The sequence below is a fragment of the Podarcis bocagei genome (genome assembly GCF_964188305.1).
Source record: "Podarcis bocagei genome assembly, chromosome: 12".
NCBI classification, from domain to species: domain Eukaryota; kingdom Metazoa; phylum Chordata; class Lepidosauria; order Squamata; family Lacertidae; genus Podarcis; species Podarcis bocagei.
Window position 1 is genome coordinate 40,146,230 of NC_138137.1, and position 17,188 is coordinate 40,163,417.

The 17,188-nt window shown below is 44.2% G+C and overlaps 1 protein-coding gene across 1 annotated transcript in view; it reads left to right on the plus strand.

Annotated features, from left to right (window-relative positions):
• Positions 1–17,188, plus strand: part of GPR158 (G protein-coupled receptor 158) — a 128,748-nt gene that overhangs the window by 79,067 nt on the left and 32,493 nt on the right. The window contains exons 5-6 of the mRNA XM_081163148.1: positions 4,959–5,027; positions 11,085–11,194. Of these exons, the coding sequence (XP_081019274.1) occupies positions 4,959–5,027; positions 11,085–11,194 (179 nt within the window). The remainder of the gene's footprint in view (positions 1–4,958; positions 5,028–11,084; positions 11,195–17,188) is intronic.

A 17,188-nucleotide genomic window follows, 5' to 3' on the forward strand; every position in this document is an offset into this window, starting at 1 on the left:
CTCTCTCTCTCTCTGTGTGTGTGTGTGTGTGTGAGATAGAAATTCTAGCAAAGTTGTTACTCCTGAGTATACACACTCCAAATGCGGGAAATTGATTTTGAAGGCTCAGTTTATACCTTCAAAGAGAATACATGGGAGTTTTCCGTTGGCTCATGGGTGGGCAGTCCATAACCTATGGGGCATACATGGCCCTCAAAAGTTTATTGCAACCTGCGGGGACCCCCTGGCATTTCACTGCAGCAAAACTGAAGGCTTAAAACAATGCAAATAAATTAAATAAAGATCCCTATTTCCCCCGTCCTTTTTCGTGGGTTTTTTTTTAAACATCCTCAGAGCTTCTCCAAGCACTTTCCAGTTTAAATCAGCCTGGTTCCACTTCTGCAGTTCCCCAGACAGCCCAGTCTTTCCTTGTTTCTGATTCCTTGTTGTTATAGCAGTCCTAGAGAGTTAATTTCTTGTAGTCCTATTAATAGCCGTGCTCAGTGGCTGCTTGCAATGCTGTCAGTGGCTAAAGACACAACAGTCACCGGCAGTCTGTCCCAAGTGCTGCCCACGTGCATCAAAATGGGACAAGCAGAGTAGCCAGCAGCAACACTTTATTGCTTAATAATAAAAGCATGGGTGTGCAAATGGTGTCTTGCTTTGGTTTGGTGGCAGAGAGGGAAGATGGAATGCAGTTGGCTGGAAGACAAAGGAATGACTTTGGGAGAAAGGAGGGGAAAGTTAATTAAATGAATAGAGTGGGTGGGAGAGGGAGATTCACTTGGAAAATGTTCCTTTACTGATTCTACCATGTCCATGTTCCCATCTTGGTTACACCTACTTTTCCACATCCGCCACACCTACTTTACCATGTGGCCCCCAGAGAGTTGCCAATGGGTCAATATGGCCCTCAATCGAAAAACCTCATCCACCCTTATTCTACCTGTATGGGATTCTTTTTCTGAAATGCCTTTCCCAGTGAGGCTTGCCTGTCTTTCTTCTCCTTCTTCTCCCTCTTTTTCTACTTCCCTCCAGCAAATCAGTCGGCTGGTTTTTACTCTTGACGATTTTATTGCTCTCTGCTGGTTTCTATTGCTGAATTTTGCTGCATTGCTAGGCTTGTTTTATCTTGATTGTTATTTTATAGTTTTGCCCTTCTTTAGGTTGTGTAATAATCTGTCCCCGGAGCATGCTAGCTTGAGGGTGGTGTGTGCATTTTTTTAATGCGCAACATGCACCAAAAAAGGCAACTGCCTACAAAACTACATACTGCGGGATAGAGGCATGAGCACATATTGTCACCAACTCTTAAACTTTGACAGTTCGACCATTGTGCAGTTGTGCCTCTTTCTCTCTTTGTTCCACATAGTCCTTTTTGTCTTCTTGCTATTGTATGTCTTGTGCTTTGTATGAAAGCATTTCCTTTTGCATTGTGGTGAAGTGACTATGTCGAGTGCATCATTAAAGATGGCCTTCATATATTTAAATGCATAACTGCCCCAGTCATGTAAGTGGGTCATCAACATGTTGTCCATGAATGCCAGTGTGCCTCTTAGCACTTGTGAAAGGTCTCAGTAAATGTCCTTTTAAAAATCCACATTGTATGAAATATGGTTTGCTCTTCCTGCCCACTTCCTATTTGTACTGGTACATGACCGGCATTTCTGTTAGGAAATATCCTAACAGTACATCCCCTTAAACATGCCCATATTTCATTTGGGACTGGTCACCCACCCACCCTTCTGTTCTGAACAGAAGAGATGTTTTTGCTCTGTGAGTGAGCATCCTGGTGGGTGACAGAGGTGCCATTCTTTTCATTGATGGAGAGGCTCACCTGTGCCATTTTGTGGTCCTGCCTCTTAAAGCTCTTCTTGTGTCTGACAGCCATTTTAGTGTTCTGCCACATCCCCAAGGCCCACTCAAAATGGGAAGCATCCAATGGAAAAGAAAAAAGGGAGAGTTTCAAGAGCCCGAAGGGTAATGTACGCAGAACTGCCACCATCACATTTCCTTTAATCTGAGACAAGTCAAAACCCAGGAATGTAAATGCTGAAATATTGGCATTTTTGTGCTTGATATTTTCTCTTATCGACTGAGTAGGAATGGTAGGATTATTCTATTTCCATTCTGCATCTATTTCACATGTGCTCATTTGTAAGTCTGTTCTGTCTTATTTTTGCCATAATCTGTGATCCGTATGGAAATTTATATTTTAAAATGCATTTAAATGCCTATTTTGTCACAGAACACATATCATTGCATATATTATCTTGCATATTTTTAAAAAATACTGTATTCTAAAATTTGCATTTTTGCATTTTTTTAATTATTCTTTTTAGTCGAGAACTCTGAAATTCAGGGAAGTGTGCAATCCAAAGAATAATTATGTTATGATCCATGCATTATGATCCATCCCTGGGGTGGGTGTGTGCGAATTAGGCTAGTTCGTTAAAAAATGTGGACTAAATGAAATCCTCCTCCATCCCCAAAGAGTGACAGCCAAAGAGCCTCTGCCAGCACCTTCTATAGTGCTATATCTGTTCTACATAGACTGCAGTCTTAAAGATATTCACTTGTACTGAAATCAATGTAAGGTACTTTCAAAATAATACACTTATCACTGGGTCTTAAATAGCTTATTCCCCCTGTGTATGCATGAACAGTCCATGGATAGGCATTACAAACTAACCATACAGGCAAGCTAGAGTTTATAAAAGAAGGTCCAGTAGCTGATGGTGTGGTGGGACAGTGGTGCTCACTTGGCCTCCCAGCAGTTGAGTTGCTGCTGCGATGGAGTGAGGAGGCAGGGAGGTCAGCAGAGCGCGAAGGCACTGGCAGGAATACCATATTGGCTTGGCTGGTGTGTTTGCACTGTGCTGACCTCTCTTTCACTTTCCCCATCTCTTTCCTGGTAAGCAGCAGCTGACTCAGCTGCTGGGAGGTCAGGAGTGCCGCTGCCTCACTATACGATCTGCTACTGAGCAGGACACTTTCATACCTCTCTCTCTCCTTCCTTCTTCTTCTGTTCCATCTTTACAAACATCACAGTGACTTTTGGGAGGCACACAGCCATTGCATAACCATCACCAGGCACTACTGCTTAGGATGCATTTAGATTCATCTATCAGCCGACCACCATCCATTGTGGAAATTAATATTCTACACCAACTGAAAGTTCCTAGTGCTGGATTTTGATATCTGGTGCTGCGGCACATTAGCTTGAGCTGTTAAAGGAAATTGTGCTGGTGTTTCCCTGGTCATTTTCCTATATGTACACTACATGTGCAGTCATTAATGCCAGTTTGCTAGCAAAAGTGTAGCCATTGCAGAGGGAAGCATGGAAATGCTTTGACATTTGATGACAACCTTCATTATGCCAAAGAAGCTGCCTGGTTTGTCAGCCTGTGGGAAACGGCAATGCCCAAAGACAGCTGCATCATTTTGGCAAAGAGATATTTAATGATTCTCTAGGGTGGAGGAACAACAGATTCCCTCCTAGCACAATAAGCAGTTGAGTGGTCCCAGCAGAAATGATTGAATGGCAGCAAGAGTGTATTACTCATTGGGGAATGCCTAAACTCCTCCAGGTTCTCTTTTCCCTTGACCACTGCTTTATGCATTGCTGAAGGCTCTTCTGATGGCCCTGGTGGTATAGGAGAAGAGGCAAAAGAGAAGAAGCAATGGGAACGAATAGCTTTCCAATTTACCTTCTGAGTATTATGTACATTCCCAAATGCCAGTAGCCATGAATTGCATGTACTCTGATTCTGCAAGCCAAAATAGTTGAAATTATTAAAGGCATTGCCAAAGAGATCATCAGTCCACCGTAAAGCGGCAAGCAGTTTTGCTCCCCGGAAGAGAGTTTGGGGGCATTTTAAAAAGTAAGGCTTTCCCCCTTGGAAAGGGTTTCAGTTCCCTAGATTTTCAGCTGTGGTGGACTGCTTATACCTGATACTGGGCGACTGCCTTGTCTCAAGAAGCCCTTGGACTTACTTGACAGCAGTAGCAGAGCTGACTGTGAAAAGCAAACATACACAACTGATTAGAATAGCTCTAAAATCATATATCATGTACATTACAGTCATTTTTGGTATCCATCTCTCAGCCTCGATATGTATATATCATAATTAAATTCCCCTTTAAGTTCAGATAATGATCTAAGGGTAGGTTCATTTATATATCACAAAGCCCTTTCCAGTGTGGTGCCTCTGTCTCCAACATTATTAGCTTTCAGGATAAATTTGAAACCCCAGACGTTTGGTGGCTGAAGAATGTGTTCCTGGCAATCCTGAGATCACTGGATGAAATAATATTTTCAACTGTAGCTGTTTTAGAATTTTTATTATTATTATTGCGGGTGTGCTTGCTGCCTGGGGGTGGGGGTCGGGGAGAAAGGGTGGGATATAAATTCAATCAACCAGTAAAAGAAAATAGCTTGGGGTGAGGGAAATGGTGTTTCTCTCTAGGAAAGTGAAACTACAGAAAATGCCCAGCCCATGCGAACATTTGCCATCTGTTTAAATCATATAGGAGAAATGGATGTGATTATGCCTGTCTGAGCACACTCCAAGCATCTGTAATAAACTATTTAAAATGGACTGCTTCAGTTTACACTGACTTGTATTATATTGATATCAATAGAGCTAATGTTGCAACCTTATTTGCTAGGAAGTAAATCCTGATGAGGGGAACCTGCTTACAAGCAAACATATTAACAGGTATTGAAAGCAGTTTAAACACCAGTATTCTGTGTTTGGGTTAATTAATTTACCAATCTGGTTGTTAGATGGTCAGTCTTCTCTGTCTTGTGCTAAAATCGGTAACATTTATTCACCTTGATTACAACCCACCAATATGACATTTCATCTGCAAGCCTCTTAATGTTTCTGCTATAAATGTTTTAAAGATAACGTGAAACGAATAATGCAATGTCTGTGTCAGTCTAATTTCTTGTACCCGTTTGTTTTTGTTTCTAGAGCATTAAGGCATCTGGTCTCGTTCTCTTGGAGACTATCCTGTTTGGGTCACTGCTTCTTTACTTCCCGGTGAGTTACACTGTTTTGTTCTTAAGGAGTATAAAAGACGAGGCTGTGAGCTGAGCACCAGATGCAGTGCTTCCCTTCGATGTTTCACAGATGAGCATCTTCACACATCCCTGTCCTCACATGAACGGTCATTGCCTGAAGGGCCCTCATCTTAGAGGTGCGCTTAGATAATTTGAGACTCTGGACTTAAAAGGTCTCATTGGAGGTTAGGCAGAGATCTTTAGACCAGGACTGAGGAACCTGTGATCCTCCAGTTGGACTCCAGTTCCCATCAGCCCAACGGTCAGGGAAGATGGGATTTGCAGCCCAATGCATCTAGAAGGCCGCAGGTTTCCCATTCCTGCTTTAGATGGTAGTGCGTATTTACTTCACCCACTTTAAAGTATGATAAGATAGCCCTGCCAAGTTTGGGATCTGCTGCAGCTCCTTCCTGCTAAGTAGAGTCCGAAGCCCTTCTCTCATGGCACCACTGCCTCCCCTTTATACATTCCTGAAATCTCTTAGACGTGGGCTGCTCACAGTAGCAGTTTACACTGCAACAGCCTGTCCTACACAATCCTCCGAAGAATTGTGGAGTCGCCACAACCATTTCCTTTTCTTCTTTTTAACTTAAGGGTGTTACACGATGTACCCAGATCCATTGTAGACAAGCAGCACCTCATAAACAGGAGCTGGATCACGGCAGAGCTGTATCGAAGGAAAGAAACACAGGGGCACACTTAGGAAAATACTGAGCTTCCGTGGCTTCCAGTCTTATTTATTAGCCAACAGGTTGTGAAAAATAGCTTGCGGACTTTGTGCACCCCCTCTCCCCTCCCCTTTAAACAAAGCTATTGATGCCTAAACTAAGCTACAAAATCTGTCTACTGTTCTTTCAATATGTCTTGTATATAGAAGGGAAACCCAAATAATCTGTTGCCCTTCTGGCATTTGTTATAAAACAGGGAAATTGACTCAATCCCCCCCCCCCACCATCCGGAATCAAGCAACATATATAGACACTGGATTTTTCAGAAAACATACTGCTATTTTTGTTGTACGTGGGTACATTGTGGAACAATACAAGAAAAGAAAGACACTGATTTGTTTTGGTTAGAACACCTACCTTAGGGAACAGATGGCCATTATAGAACATGTAAAGGAAAGATGCTAACTACCTTTGCCTATTTCTAGCCTCTTACATTTCTGAGATGAGAAAAGTGGCATAGAAAAACAGGAAGAGGAATAAAGACACATCGTTTGTTTAACAAACCATGAGTAAACCATCAGTGGTTCCACGGTAATCAAGCAGACCATGGTTTCTACAAAGTTTGGTTTCTTTTTTCCAACATCTCTTGCCTCGTGCCTTTGTAGTCTGTGGAATGTCTTGGCTAAGGTTTCAGAGTAACCATGGTTAAGGAGAAGGTACTGGATTCACATGTAATGCCAAGCAATAGTTAAAACAAATCAAGGTTTGTAAGCAAACAACAAACCATGGCTTCAGATCTTGGTTTGTTGGCTGTAGACAAAGCTGTAACTATAGTTAAACTGCTGTGCAGGGTTCATACATAACACTAAGCCATGGTTTCGTGTTACGTTTGACCCAGGCCACTCACAGTATATATGTTAGGAAAAGTATGGGAAGAAGGAAAACTAAGGATAGTTCTTCTCGAGTTTGTTCATGTGGAAACATGCTGAGGCGACACTTTTCTGTTAGATAACTCTGTTTTCGTCTCCTTGATTGAAATAAACATTTGATCTTGCCATCCAAGATTTATGCACCAGCTTGTGGAGCTTTGTGTATAAAGCCTATAATGAGGCCTAGATGAAAAGCTTCTTGTATTTAGTTTCTGTCACCCCTTTATTATCTTTTGATGCTTTTTCTCTCCAACCGTCTGTTGACAGTTGTTTCAGTTTGCATAATAACTACCACTTCTAGTGCCCAATGCATCCCTGTGAAGTCTGTTGTGCTGTTGTTTTTTTAAAAAAGAAAAGAAACCAAAATTCCAAAAGTAACCCCCTGCACGCTCCTAATACCATAGCTCTGTTAAGATGACTGGAAACAGAGTGCACTATTGCCCTGTGTTATGTCTTCTTGTTCTGAAATCTCCCCTAGATGAGAGCACCCAACTCAGGAGTTCTCTCAGAGCCCCCAAAGCCTTGTCTTTCCTTCAGAGAGATCTTGGGGGGTGGAGGTCGTTGGCTCCTAGTCTAAGAGGCTTAGGATGCTTCTCATCATTGAAGTCTCCCTGGGCAAACTTCCTTCTCCCTTCCCTCCTCCCCCAATTACTGTTCCTGCAAGGCAGGAGTGAGGACCCCTCTGCTTGTTTGGAAGAGGGATTCCTTGTTAAACCACTTGGGAAGGGGTAGCTCTGTGAGAGGAATGGGGTCCCTTAACAACTCTCAGCTCCCATAACAAAATATACTTGGTGGGGGGCAGAGCCATGACAGTTTGCAGTGTTATGATGCTGCTTGGAATGTATAGTGCAGATGTGGCCTATGTGTGTGCAAGCTGTACATGAGTATATTGGGGTGGGAACTGTGGCCTTCCAGATGTTGTTCAACTCCAGCTTCCATTGGCTCAATCCAGCATGGCAAATAACCTGGGATATCAGGAGCTGTAGTCCAGCAACACCTGGAAGGTCAACAGGTTCCCCACCCCTGCTGTATATATGCGTGAATGGGGACTCTCCATTTTGCATACCGCATGCACACACGGCCAATAAAGCTTCTTATCTGGTCTTTCCAAAAGTGAACCAAAGCCCCAGGGATAAGCATTTTAGTGCAATAACCCCTCCCCAGGGTTTCAGGACTCATCTCCTAGGGCTGCATTACTTCTTTTAATAAAACAAAACAGTTCACATTTCATTGCATTTAACAAAATTCTCATACCACTTAATTGTAAACAAAAACCTCCAAGTGCTTTACAAAGAATGTAAAAAATATACATTGTAAGTGTCAATAAAAAACTAAATCGAAACACGAATAAAAGCGAGTTTTAAAAATATACATTATAAGCTAAATGTACAGATTAAAATTGACATCAAATTTACATGTTCATTGCATTCATCCATCCCTGAATGGAACTAGTTTATTGCGTGCATTGCTGTTCAAGCACAGGGAAGGAAATGCTACTGAAGTAATAGAATCATAGAATTGTAAAGTTGGAAGGGGCCACAAGGGCCGTCCAGCCCTCCATCAATGCAGGAATCTTTTTGCCCAACATGGGACTAGAACCCACAGCGCTTAGCTATCCCAAGTCTATGAGACTTCCTTCCCCGTCACTTGTTTAGGATGAGTGTGCAGAGAACATAAAGCATGTTGGCCCTAATTAAAGCGAATGCCACTTGGCATGTCACCAGGATGCTTTTGAAAATTTCATTTAGTGGCTTTATTTAGAATTTAAAAGAACTGACCTTAAGCAACTTTGCTCAGAGAGCCATTAATTATTATGATACTTATTAGCTGAGGGATGACATTTAAGAACACCGGTTTCCCTTTAATACCTGCTCCACAGAACAGCTAGAAAAGTAATTAGAGTTGCACACTTTGATTTCCCCTCCCCTCCCACAGTTTATTCTCCTGTAATTAACTTTATACATCTGAAGTAACTAGAAGCTTATTTGAACACCAGAAAATGTCTTAACGTTAACCAACTCTCTTATTGTAGAGCAGGCATAGGCAAACTCTGGCCCTCCAGATGTTTTGGAACTACAATTCCCATCATCCCTAGCTAGCAGGACCAGTGGTCAGGAATGATGAGAATTGTAGTCTCAAAAATCTCAAGGGCCGGAGTTTGCCTATGGCTGTTGTAGAGAAACTAAACTGGAAATGCTTGTTGTTATTCTCCTTTTGGCATATTGTAGCTGTGTTCATTCATCTATCCTCTTCATATGTTATATACTTGTTATATCCACTTGTATAGACAACTTTCCAATCCCCCCACAATAAAAACCCCCAGAAAACAAATTCTGCTTACATTTATATCCCACCTTGTCTTCAAAGAGCTCAAGGTGTGGCATTCACAATTCTCCCTTGACCCATTTTATCCCTGTGTGGTGGGTTGGGCTGAGAGAGGCAGTGTCTGCCCCAAAGTCACCCAGGAGGCTATATGGCTGAGTGGGGATTTGAATCCTGCTCTCCCAGGTCCTAGTCTGGCATTCTAAAAAACAAATAAACCTTGCTCTACATCTTTAACTCTTACTTTTACATAATACAATCATACTTGTAATGTATAATCTACTTTGGCCCATAAAACAGCTACTGCTAGAGTGAGCTATTGGTCAGGACCAATATAGCTAGCCCAGGCTTCCTCAAACTTAGCCCTCCAGATGTTTTGATACTACAGTTCCCATCATCCATGACCACTGGCCCTGCTAGCTAAGGATCATGGGAGTTGTAGGCCAAAATCATCTGGAGGGCCGAGTTTGAGGAAGCCTGAGCTAGCCCATCAAAATATGGACACCGGTTTTAATTTTTTAAAAAAGAGAAATACCTTTGTTAGAAAAGTACAACTCTTGAGTATGAAGAGGTGAGTACACCTCAGGTGTGGGGAACCTGTGGTGGTTCTCCAGGTGTTGCTGTACTCCAAGTCCCGTCTTTCCTAGCCAGCATGGGCAATGGTCAGGGATGATGGGAGCTGTATCCAACACACTTATTCAAGCTGAGTTCTGGGTTGGTTGGTTGGTTGGTTCCTTCAGCCCAGATTATTGGCTTGTTTGAGGAGTAAACCCTACACAAATCTGGAGTGGAGACCCTAAAATGGTTAGATGGCCTTTTATGCCTCCTTCTGGAGCTAAGCTGGTGCCAAACACATTGCTCTGCTTTCCTCTGGGTGACATCAGTGAGGCCAAGGGGGGAGGGTCTTGTCATCTGGGCAGCCCAGGGCCTCCATACATACTGCTCCGGCTTGCGCCCCGTGGTCACTTTGGTTCTGCTAGCTCATTGGTTTGAGTTAACCCCTGGAGGCACGCTCTGTTATCCCTCAAGACAGACAGATGCCAACAACAACTTGAGAAGCTTTCCCTCTGCCTTGCCTGTCTTGCATTGCTCTGTCTTGCATTGTCTCTCAAACCCTTCCTTACTGAATTCAGCCTCCGCTGAGACATTGGTAACTTAACAGAGTTGTTAGCTGGGTCTATACAGATCCATGGTGGGGCCTCTTAACTCATGGCTGCAGCAGGGTTTCCCCAGCAAAAGGGAAGAGAGTCGTGCTTGGCTGTGGTTAAGCAGTCAGATCTGAGAAATCTGAGAAGCTGCAAAGGTTGGATTCGGGTGCTCCTGGCGAAGTAGAGTGACCAGGTGAAAAAGAGGACAGGACTCCTGAACCTTCTGCAGTTGTACAGAACAGGGGATTTTGGCAGGCGTAATTGCATGACAAGCTGCACGTGCTGAAATTCATCTCTGCAGCTTTGAAAGGTGCAGGAGTCCTGACTTTTCCGCCACCTTGCTGGAGAGCTTCCGGCCTAAGCAAATCAAAAATCCCAAGTAAGACTGTTTGTACTAAGAGCTTTTGTTCTTTATTGTTCCATTCAGAGGCAAATTCACTAACAGCGCAGCATCACGCACCATAGGGGAAATGAAAGGAAAGTGATGTGTAGCCTGAAAGCCAAAAAGCGATGATTAAAAATTATCAAGGAGGGGAAATGCTATGCTATAACTTTTCCTTCAAGACACTTTATTAAAACATTCATTTTTAGTTAAGCAGGCACATACCACTTAATTGAACCACTCTGGCAGCAAGTTTGTTTATTGCTATTATCTACACATCAGCATGGGTGCTTATTTCACGTTATAAATAGTGGGCTTTTATTTCTTCATTAAATATTACCGTATAGTCAGCTGCAACTGAATGGGCTAGACTGCTCTTTACACTCCTTCAATTTAGGCTGCGAAAGATAAGTAAGCAGCAAACGCAGAAAGATAAAGTAGCAGCAAACTCAGAAATCACTCAGGAACACTGGAAAAAGTGCACCTCCCAGTGTCCAACCCTCGTTCTGTTTATGAACCAGGAAGGGCTTCTGTGATTCACTTGAAGTTGCTACATATCTTCTGTATGTCTTTTGTTTTGTTTTCTAGGTTATCATTTTGTACTTTGAGCCAAGCACATTTCGCTGTGTTCTCCTAAGATGGGTTCGCCTTTTGGGATTTACTACTGTTTACGGAACTGTTACACTCAAGCTGCACAGGTACTACATATGTTATCATTTTTGTTTCTGGGTGAAGTGTAATTTCTGTGTAATTTCATTTTGCGTGTGTGCGTGCACATGTACAGAGGAGATTGCAGTGATGATCTGTGATTTTTATATTTTTGGGGGGCACGGAAAACAGACTTCTTCAAAGTTTTCATCTGCCTTCGGAAGCCTATGCTTAATTTCCCCAGTAGTCTAGAACCCAATAGCATAATTTTACCGATGGAGGGGAGTGCTTTGGCTGCGGTGGTCTCTGCCCTAAGAGAAACTCTAGCTTGCTGTCACCAGTTTTCCCACCAGCAGAAACTCTTAAAGCATTTAGGGGGCATTTTGGGATTGGCTGGGGATGCTGGAGGTCTTATATCCACAGGTTCCAAAGCTCTTCAGATCTCTTGAGTAGGGGTCTAATCCTTGGGTTTCTCCCTTGTACTGCCCTGGAATGGTGCAGGAGAAACAACTGTGTGAAAAATAATGCCCCCCCCTCCTCACCTGGCTGCTGCAAGCAGCAGTGCTTTTGATGTAACCGTGGATCCTTTGATCCAGACACAGGCAAACTCGGCCCTCCAGATGTTTTGGGACTACAACTCCCATCATCCCTAGCTAACAGGATGTGGTTACAGATAGGTAGCCGTGTTGGTCTGCCATAGTAAAAAAAAAAAAATCCTTCCTGTAGCACCTTAAAGACCAACTAAGTTAGTTCTTGGTATAAGCTTTTGTGTGCATGCACACTTCTTCAGATATCTGAAGAAGTGTGCATGCACACGAAAGCTTATACCAAGAACTAACTTAGTTGGTCTTTAAGGTGCTACAGGAAGGATTTTTTTTTTTATTTTAACAGGATGTGGTCAGGGATGATGGGAGTTGTAGTCCCAAAACATCTGGAGGGCTGAGTTTGCCTATACCTGCAGTTTGATCCATCTTGGGCAGGAACTGATTTGCTCCGCAAGAGTGTGTGTTTATGAGAGATATTTAATTATACACTGGACGAAACTATTGGAAAAGTTGCCCTTGGAGGAAATACTTTAATAATGTACGTTCTGCAGTGAAGTAGAAATTTCAGGAGCAGTAACAGTGCCTAATCCACTGGGAGTCAACTTTGCATTAATCCACCTGGCTGCTGTCAATAAATTACCTGGTAAGATGTGATTGGAGATTAAAGCTTTATCTAGAAATGGTTGCCTAATAAGGCAAAAATAATAATAATGATGATGCTGTCAAGGTCCCATTTGAGCATAACCATGTCGATCTCATTTGAATGTTTCACAAAAGCTGGCCTCTTCTACGGGCTTTTGGAATACCGCTTACCTTTCTGTGTTGTGGAATGGGGACAGCCTGCTGCCATGGCAGCCTTGGTTTTGAATCTTCCAGCTGCAGGGAGATGTAACAGCCCTCTCCCCACAACTGGAAAATTTGCCCTCTAAGGCAGGGGCAAATTCATGGAGAATATATCCGTCAATGGCTACCAGCCATAATGGTTGTGCTCTTTCTCCACTGTAGGCGGCCATATGCCCCTGAGAGCCAGTGGCTGAGAATCAGAGGTAGGGCAAATATTGTTGTACTCAGGTCCTTCTAGCAGAGACATCTGGTTGGCCACTGTGAGAACATGATGCTGGAGTGGATGGGAGATAGGCCAGATTTATTTTATTTACTAAATTTGTATACCGCCTATACCCGCAGGGCTCAGGGTGGTTCACAAGATAAAAGTGCAATATAAAAGCACAAAATACACAATCAAAAGAAAAAGAAAAACCAACCCAATACCCTCACAAACATTTTAAAAGGGCACTGGATGTCAATCAGCCAAAGGCCTGGTTAAAGAGGAATGCTTTTGTCTGGCACCTAAAAGTGTATAATGAAGGTGCCAGGCAAACATTCCTGGGAGAGTATTCTACAAACAGGGAGCCTTCAGAACAGGCCCATTCTTGTGTTGCCACTCTCCTCTCATGGAGGAGGCACACCAAGAAGGGCCTCAGTGTCAGGTGTGCGTGCTGGAGCCAGGCCCTGTGACCAGTAGGGCTTCGCAGGACTGGGGTCTTCCTAAGTTTGTTCAGGAGAGGCAAGGCATGGCCGCACAGGTGAGGCCGCTTGGTAACTCACTGCACCTGGTGGCTAGAGCCCGGAAGGGGTATAAGGTCAGCATTTCCCTTCAGCTCTTTGCCACAGCAACATGTTTCCTGCCTTGCTGTGTTTGGCTTCTTGCTTCCTGATCCTCGGACCTCGGCTTCTTGACTGCTTGCTTCTTGACCCCTGGACCCTTGACTTCATGACCCCCTGCTTCCTGACCCTCAGATCCCTGGCTTCTGGACTCTCATTCCTGCTCCCACCCCGCCATCTTGCCTCTGGTCCCGACATCCTCAGCCAGAACTTCAGTCGCCCATAGACCAGACTGTGACACTCAGAAGATGACCTCAGGTTCATATGGAAAGAGGCAGTCCTTGAGGCAGATCCAGCAGGGCTCCTCTGATGTTATTACAACAACACATTGTAGTAGTCCAGGGACGCGGACTTATAAAAAATATTGGGGGGCCCCGGGAAAGCTCATGAATAATAAATAAGCTCATGAATATGCAAATAAAGTGGCGCCGCCTCCTCGTGAGCGAATAGGGGAGAGCGTGCTGCGCCTATTAATCAGCTCCGAAGGAAATTGATTGGAGCTTTTGCTCGGGAGGGAGGGCAGGAGGCATGCAGCCCGACCCTGTGCATTTTGGGCTGGGGGAGGGGCGGCGATGGCGCTCTGCTGGAGGGGCGCCGGAGATTATTGGGGGGGCGGAGCCCCCCCAAACAAATTTTTGAGGGGGCTCGGGCCCCCTCAAGCCCCATGGAGTCGGCGCCTATGTAGTAGTCCAAACTACAGGTTACTAGAGCATAGACAGCCAAAGCCAGACTACCCCTGTCCAGAATGTGCTGCCATCTTTGAGCTACCCACTGAAGCTAGCAGAAGGCACCTTGTGCCAACGAGAGCGCTTGTGCCTTCAGTGGCAGTGTTGTCTCCAACAGTGTCTCCAGGCTGGGCACCTGCCTCTTCATGGGGAGAATAATCCTATCCAAAACAGGATATATCCCACACTTCTGGACAGAAGAGCAACTCACAGTATCCCTGTCTTATTTTGATAGTATTTCAGTATGCTCTTTCAGTCCGGATTTTCCTGAATACTTCTTTTAATTGCAAACTGAAGTGGGAATGGGGAAAACTGTATTTAAGACTGGAGAAATGATAAACCAAGAGGTATTGAAACTGGCAGCTTCATCCATCCTTAGCTGCAGCTTGACCCTGTGCCCAAACCACACTGTGTAAAAATATATATATATCCCATCATTTCCCTGTGGATTATTTGTGCACAGCTTGGAGTTGTACTGTTGCCCTTTCATTCCATTTCTGCATTTGAAAACAGAACTACACAAATTGTATTTACTTTGGTAGTAATGCCTATACTTGCCATGCTATGATCTTTGCTGCTATATCACTTGTAGCATTCCAAGCAAAGAGAGCTGCCAGGCTTACATCAGGCTTCAAAGCAAGACTAAACGGTTTACAGAAGTGTTAATGGGATGTATCACTGCACAGCTTGAGGTCACTGGTTATGCTACAGAAGCAGCAGCAGCTGAAGGCTTGGAGGCTTTTTGTGGGAGCCTGGGAAATGACAACAGAGCTCTGCTTTGGGCAGACATATGAAGTGGCTTAATGCTGGATTGGGGCCAGACATTGAGGACCTGATTAGACTTTGCATGATTTGTGTGTGCGCGTGTGCGTCCTCTTTTGTTGCTGCTATTGTTAAATTGCGGTTGTGCAAGGGAGCAACTTGATTCCATAGCATGTGGGGAGAGGAAACGTAACCCTTTTCCCCTGGTGCAATCCTGATCTGCATCAGGGCCCCCTGTACCACCTATTTGTCCCAGGATCCACCACAGCCACTGTTTGCTATTAGTGCTAATGACAATGATCCCCTTGGGGCAAACAGCAGCACCCGCCTGCCCTGTGTGTGTTTGTGTGTCCAGATCAAGATCATGGTGGAATCAAAGGATTAAAGGCTTGCCTCCACCCACATCATGGCCTTGATCCAGAATGGATGCGAAACTCGAGATGAACAGCCAAAGGCCAGTCACATCTACTTTGGAATTCAGAGCACTTGTCCATTTAGCTCAGGATTGTTGATTCTGACTGGAAGCTGCAGCAGCTGTCTAATCTCTCAGGAGAGATTTTCCTCAACCCTGCTATTTTTTAACCTGGAGAGTCTCAGGAACAATCTGGGGGCTTCATTGACGCAAAACATGTACCCTGCCAATAACTTCTAGTCTGCTGATTGTTTTACTTGTTTACAGATCATAAGAACACACAGGCAAGTTGTATTTTTGTTATCTCTTTGATGGGCTTGGCTCCTGAGGCTGGAGTCCTGAAACCCACAAACTTAGATGTAAATGCTAGGGAGTTACTTTTGAGTAGATATGTGTAGGATTGCACAGCAAGATAAGGAAGTTCATGAAAAGAACGTTCTTCCTGATGTTTAGTCAGAATCTCCTTTCTTGTAATTTGAATCCAGTGGTTTGGGTCTTAGCCCTCGGAAGCAGTAGAAAACAAGTTTGCTCCGTGTTCCATGTGACAGCCCTTTTCAGGGGTCAGCAAACTTTTTCAGAAGGGGGCCGGTCCACTGTCCCTCAGACCTTATGGGGGCCGGACTATTTTTTTGGGGGGGGGGAATGAATGAATTCCTATGCCCCACAAATAAGCCAGAGACGCATTTTAAAGAAAAGCACACATTCTACTCATGTAAAAACACCAGGCAGACCCCACACTCTGGCGGAAGAAGAGAAGTGCGGGGGGGGAGCGCACCGCCCTCGGCAGCACGACCCCCAGGGTGCCATTGCGGCTGCCCCCCCCTGTGCTGGGCACCCCACCCCTGCGGGTAGCATGTCCCACCCCCAGGATGCACGCCCTGCCCCTGGTGCTGGAGCATGAAGCTCCGCCACTAGCCCCACAAATAACCCAGAGATGCATTTTAAATAAAAGGACACATTCTACTCATGTAAAAACACGCTGATTTGCGGACCGTCCGTGGGCTGGATTTAGTAGGCGATTGGGCCGGATCCAACCCCCAGACCTTAGTTTGCCTACCCATGCTTTAGATATTTGAAGAGGCCTGTCATGTTACCTCTCAGTCCCCTCCTCTCCACGCTAAACATACCCAGTTTCCTCAACCGTTCCTCATAAGGCTTGGTTTCCAGACCTTTTGTCATCTTGGGTGTCCTCCTCTGCACACGTTCCAGCTTGTCAACATCCTTCTTAAACTGTGGTCCCTGAACTGAACACAGTACTCTAACCAAGGAAGAATAAAGTGTAACTATGACTTCTCTTGATCAGGATATTGTACTTCTGTTGACAGCCTAGAATAGCATTAGCTTTTTTTTTGCTGCTGCATCACACTGTTGTCTTATATTAAAACTTGCAGTCTACCAAGACCCCTAGATCCTTTCTGCTTGTACTGCTGTCAAGTCTGTCCCTCCCCTAAAAAAATCCTATATTTGTGCATCTGATCATTCCTGCTTAAGTTCAGAAACTTACATATACCCTTATTCAAATGAATCCCCTCCCTTTGAAATAAAAAAGGTGAACGAGGGTAGTATTCGGGAAATTGTAAATCTCCCTTTTCCACTAGAAAAAGGATATGCCCTTCTATTTGAAGCACAGAGTATAATTAAAGGAACTCATCTCCACTAGAGCTTGAAGTTAATTGATCTGTTTAAGTGACAATAATCAATAGCATGGATAATATATGCAGAGGTAAAGACTGGTCTCACGCAGGAGCACTCCACAGCTGGGTACCTTTTTGCTTGCAGAGCCTCTTGCCAAAGTGAGCTTAATCAGAGCAGAAAGAATCTTTCCTTCTGCCATAGCTTTTCAGAGGTTGGCAGTGCACATTATTTTCCTATCAATTTACCTTTGTTTTTTGCCTTTTTGAAAGAGATGGGTCATTTCCATCTCCATCCCGTAGGAAT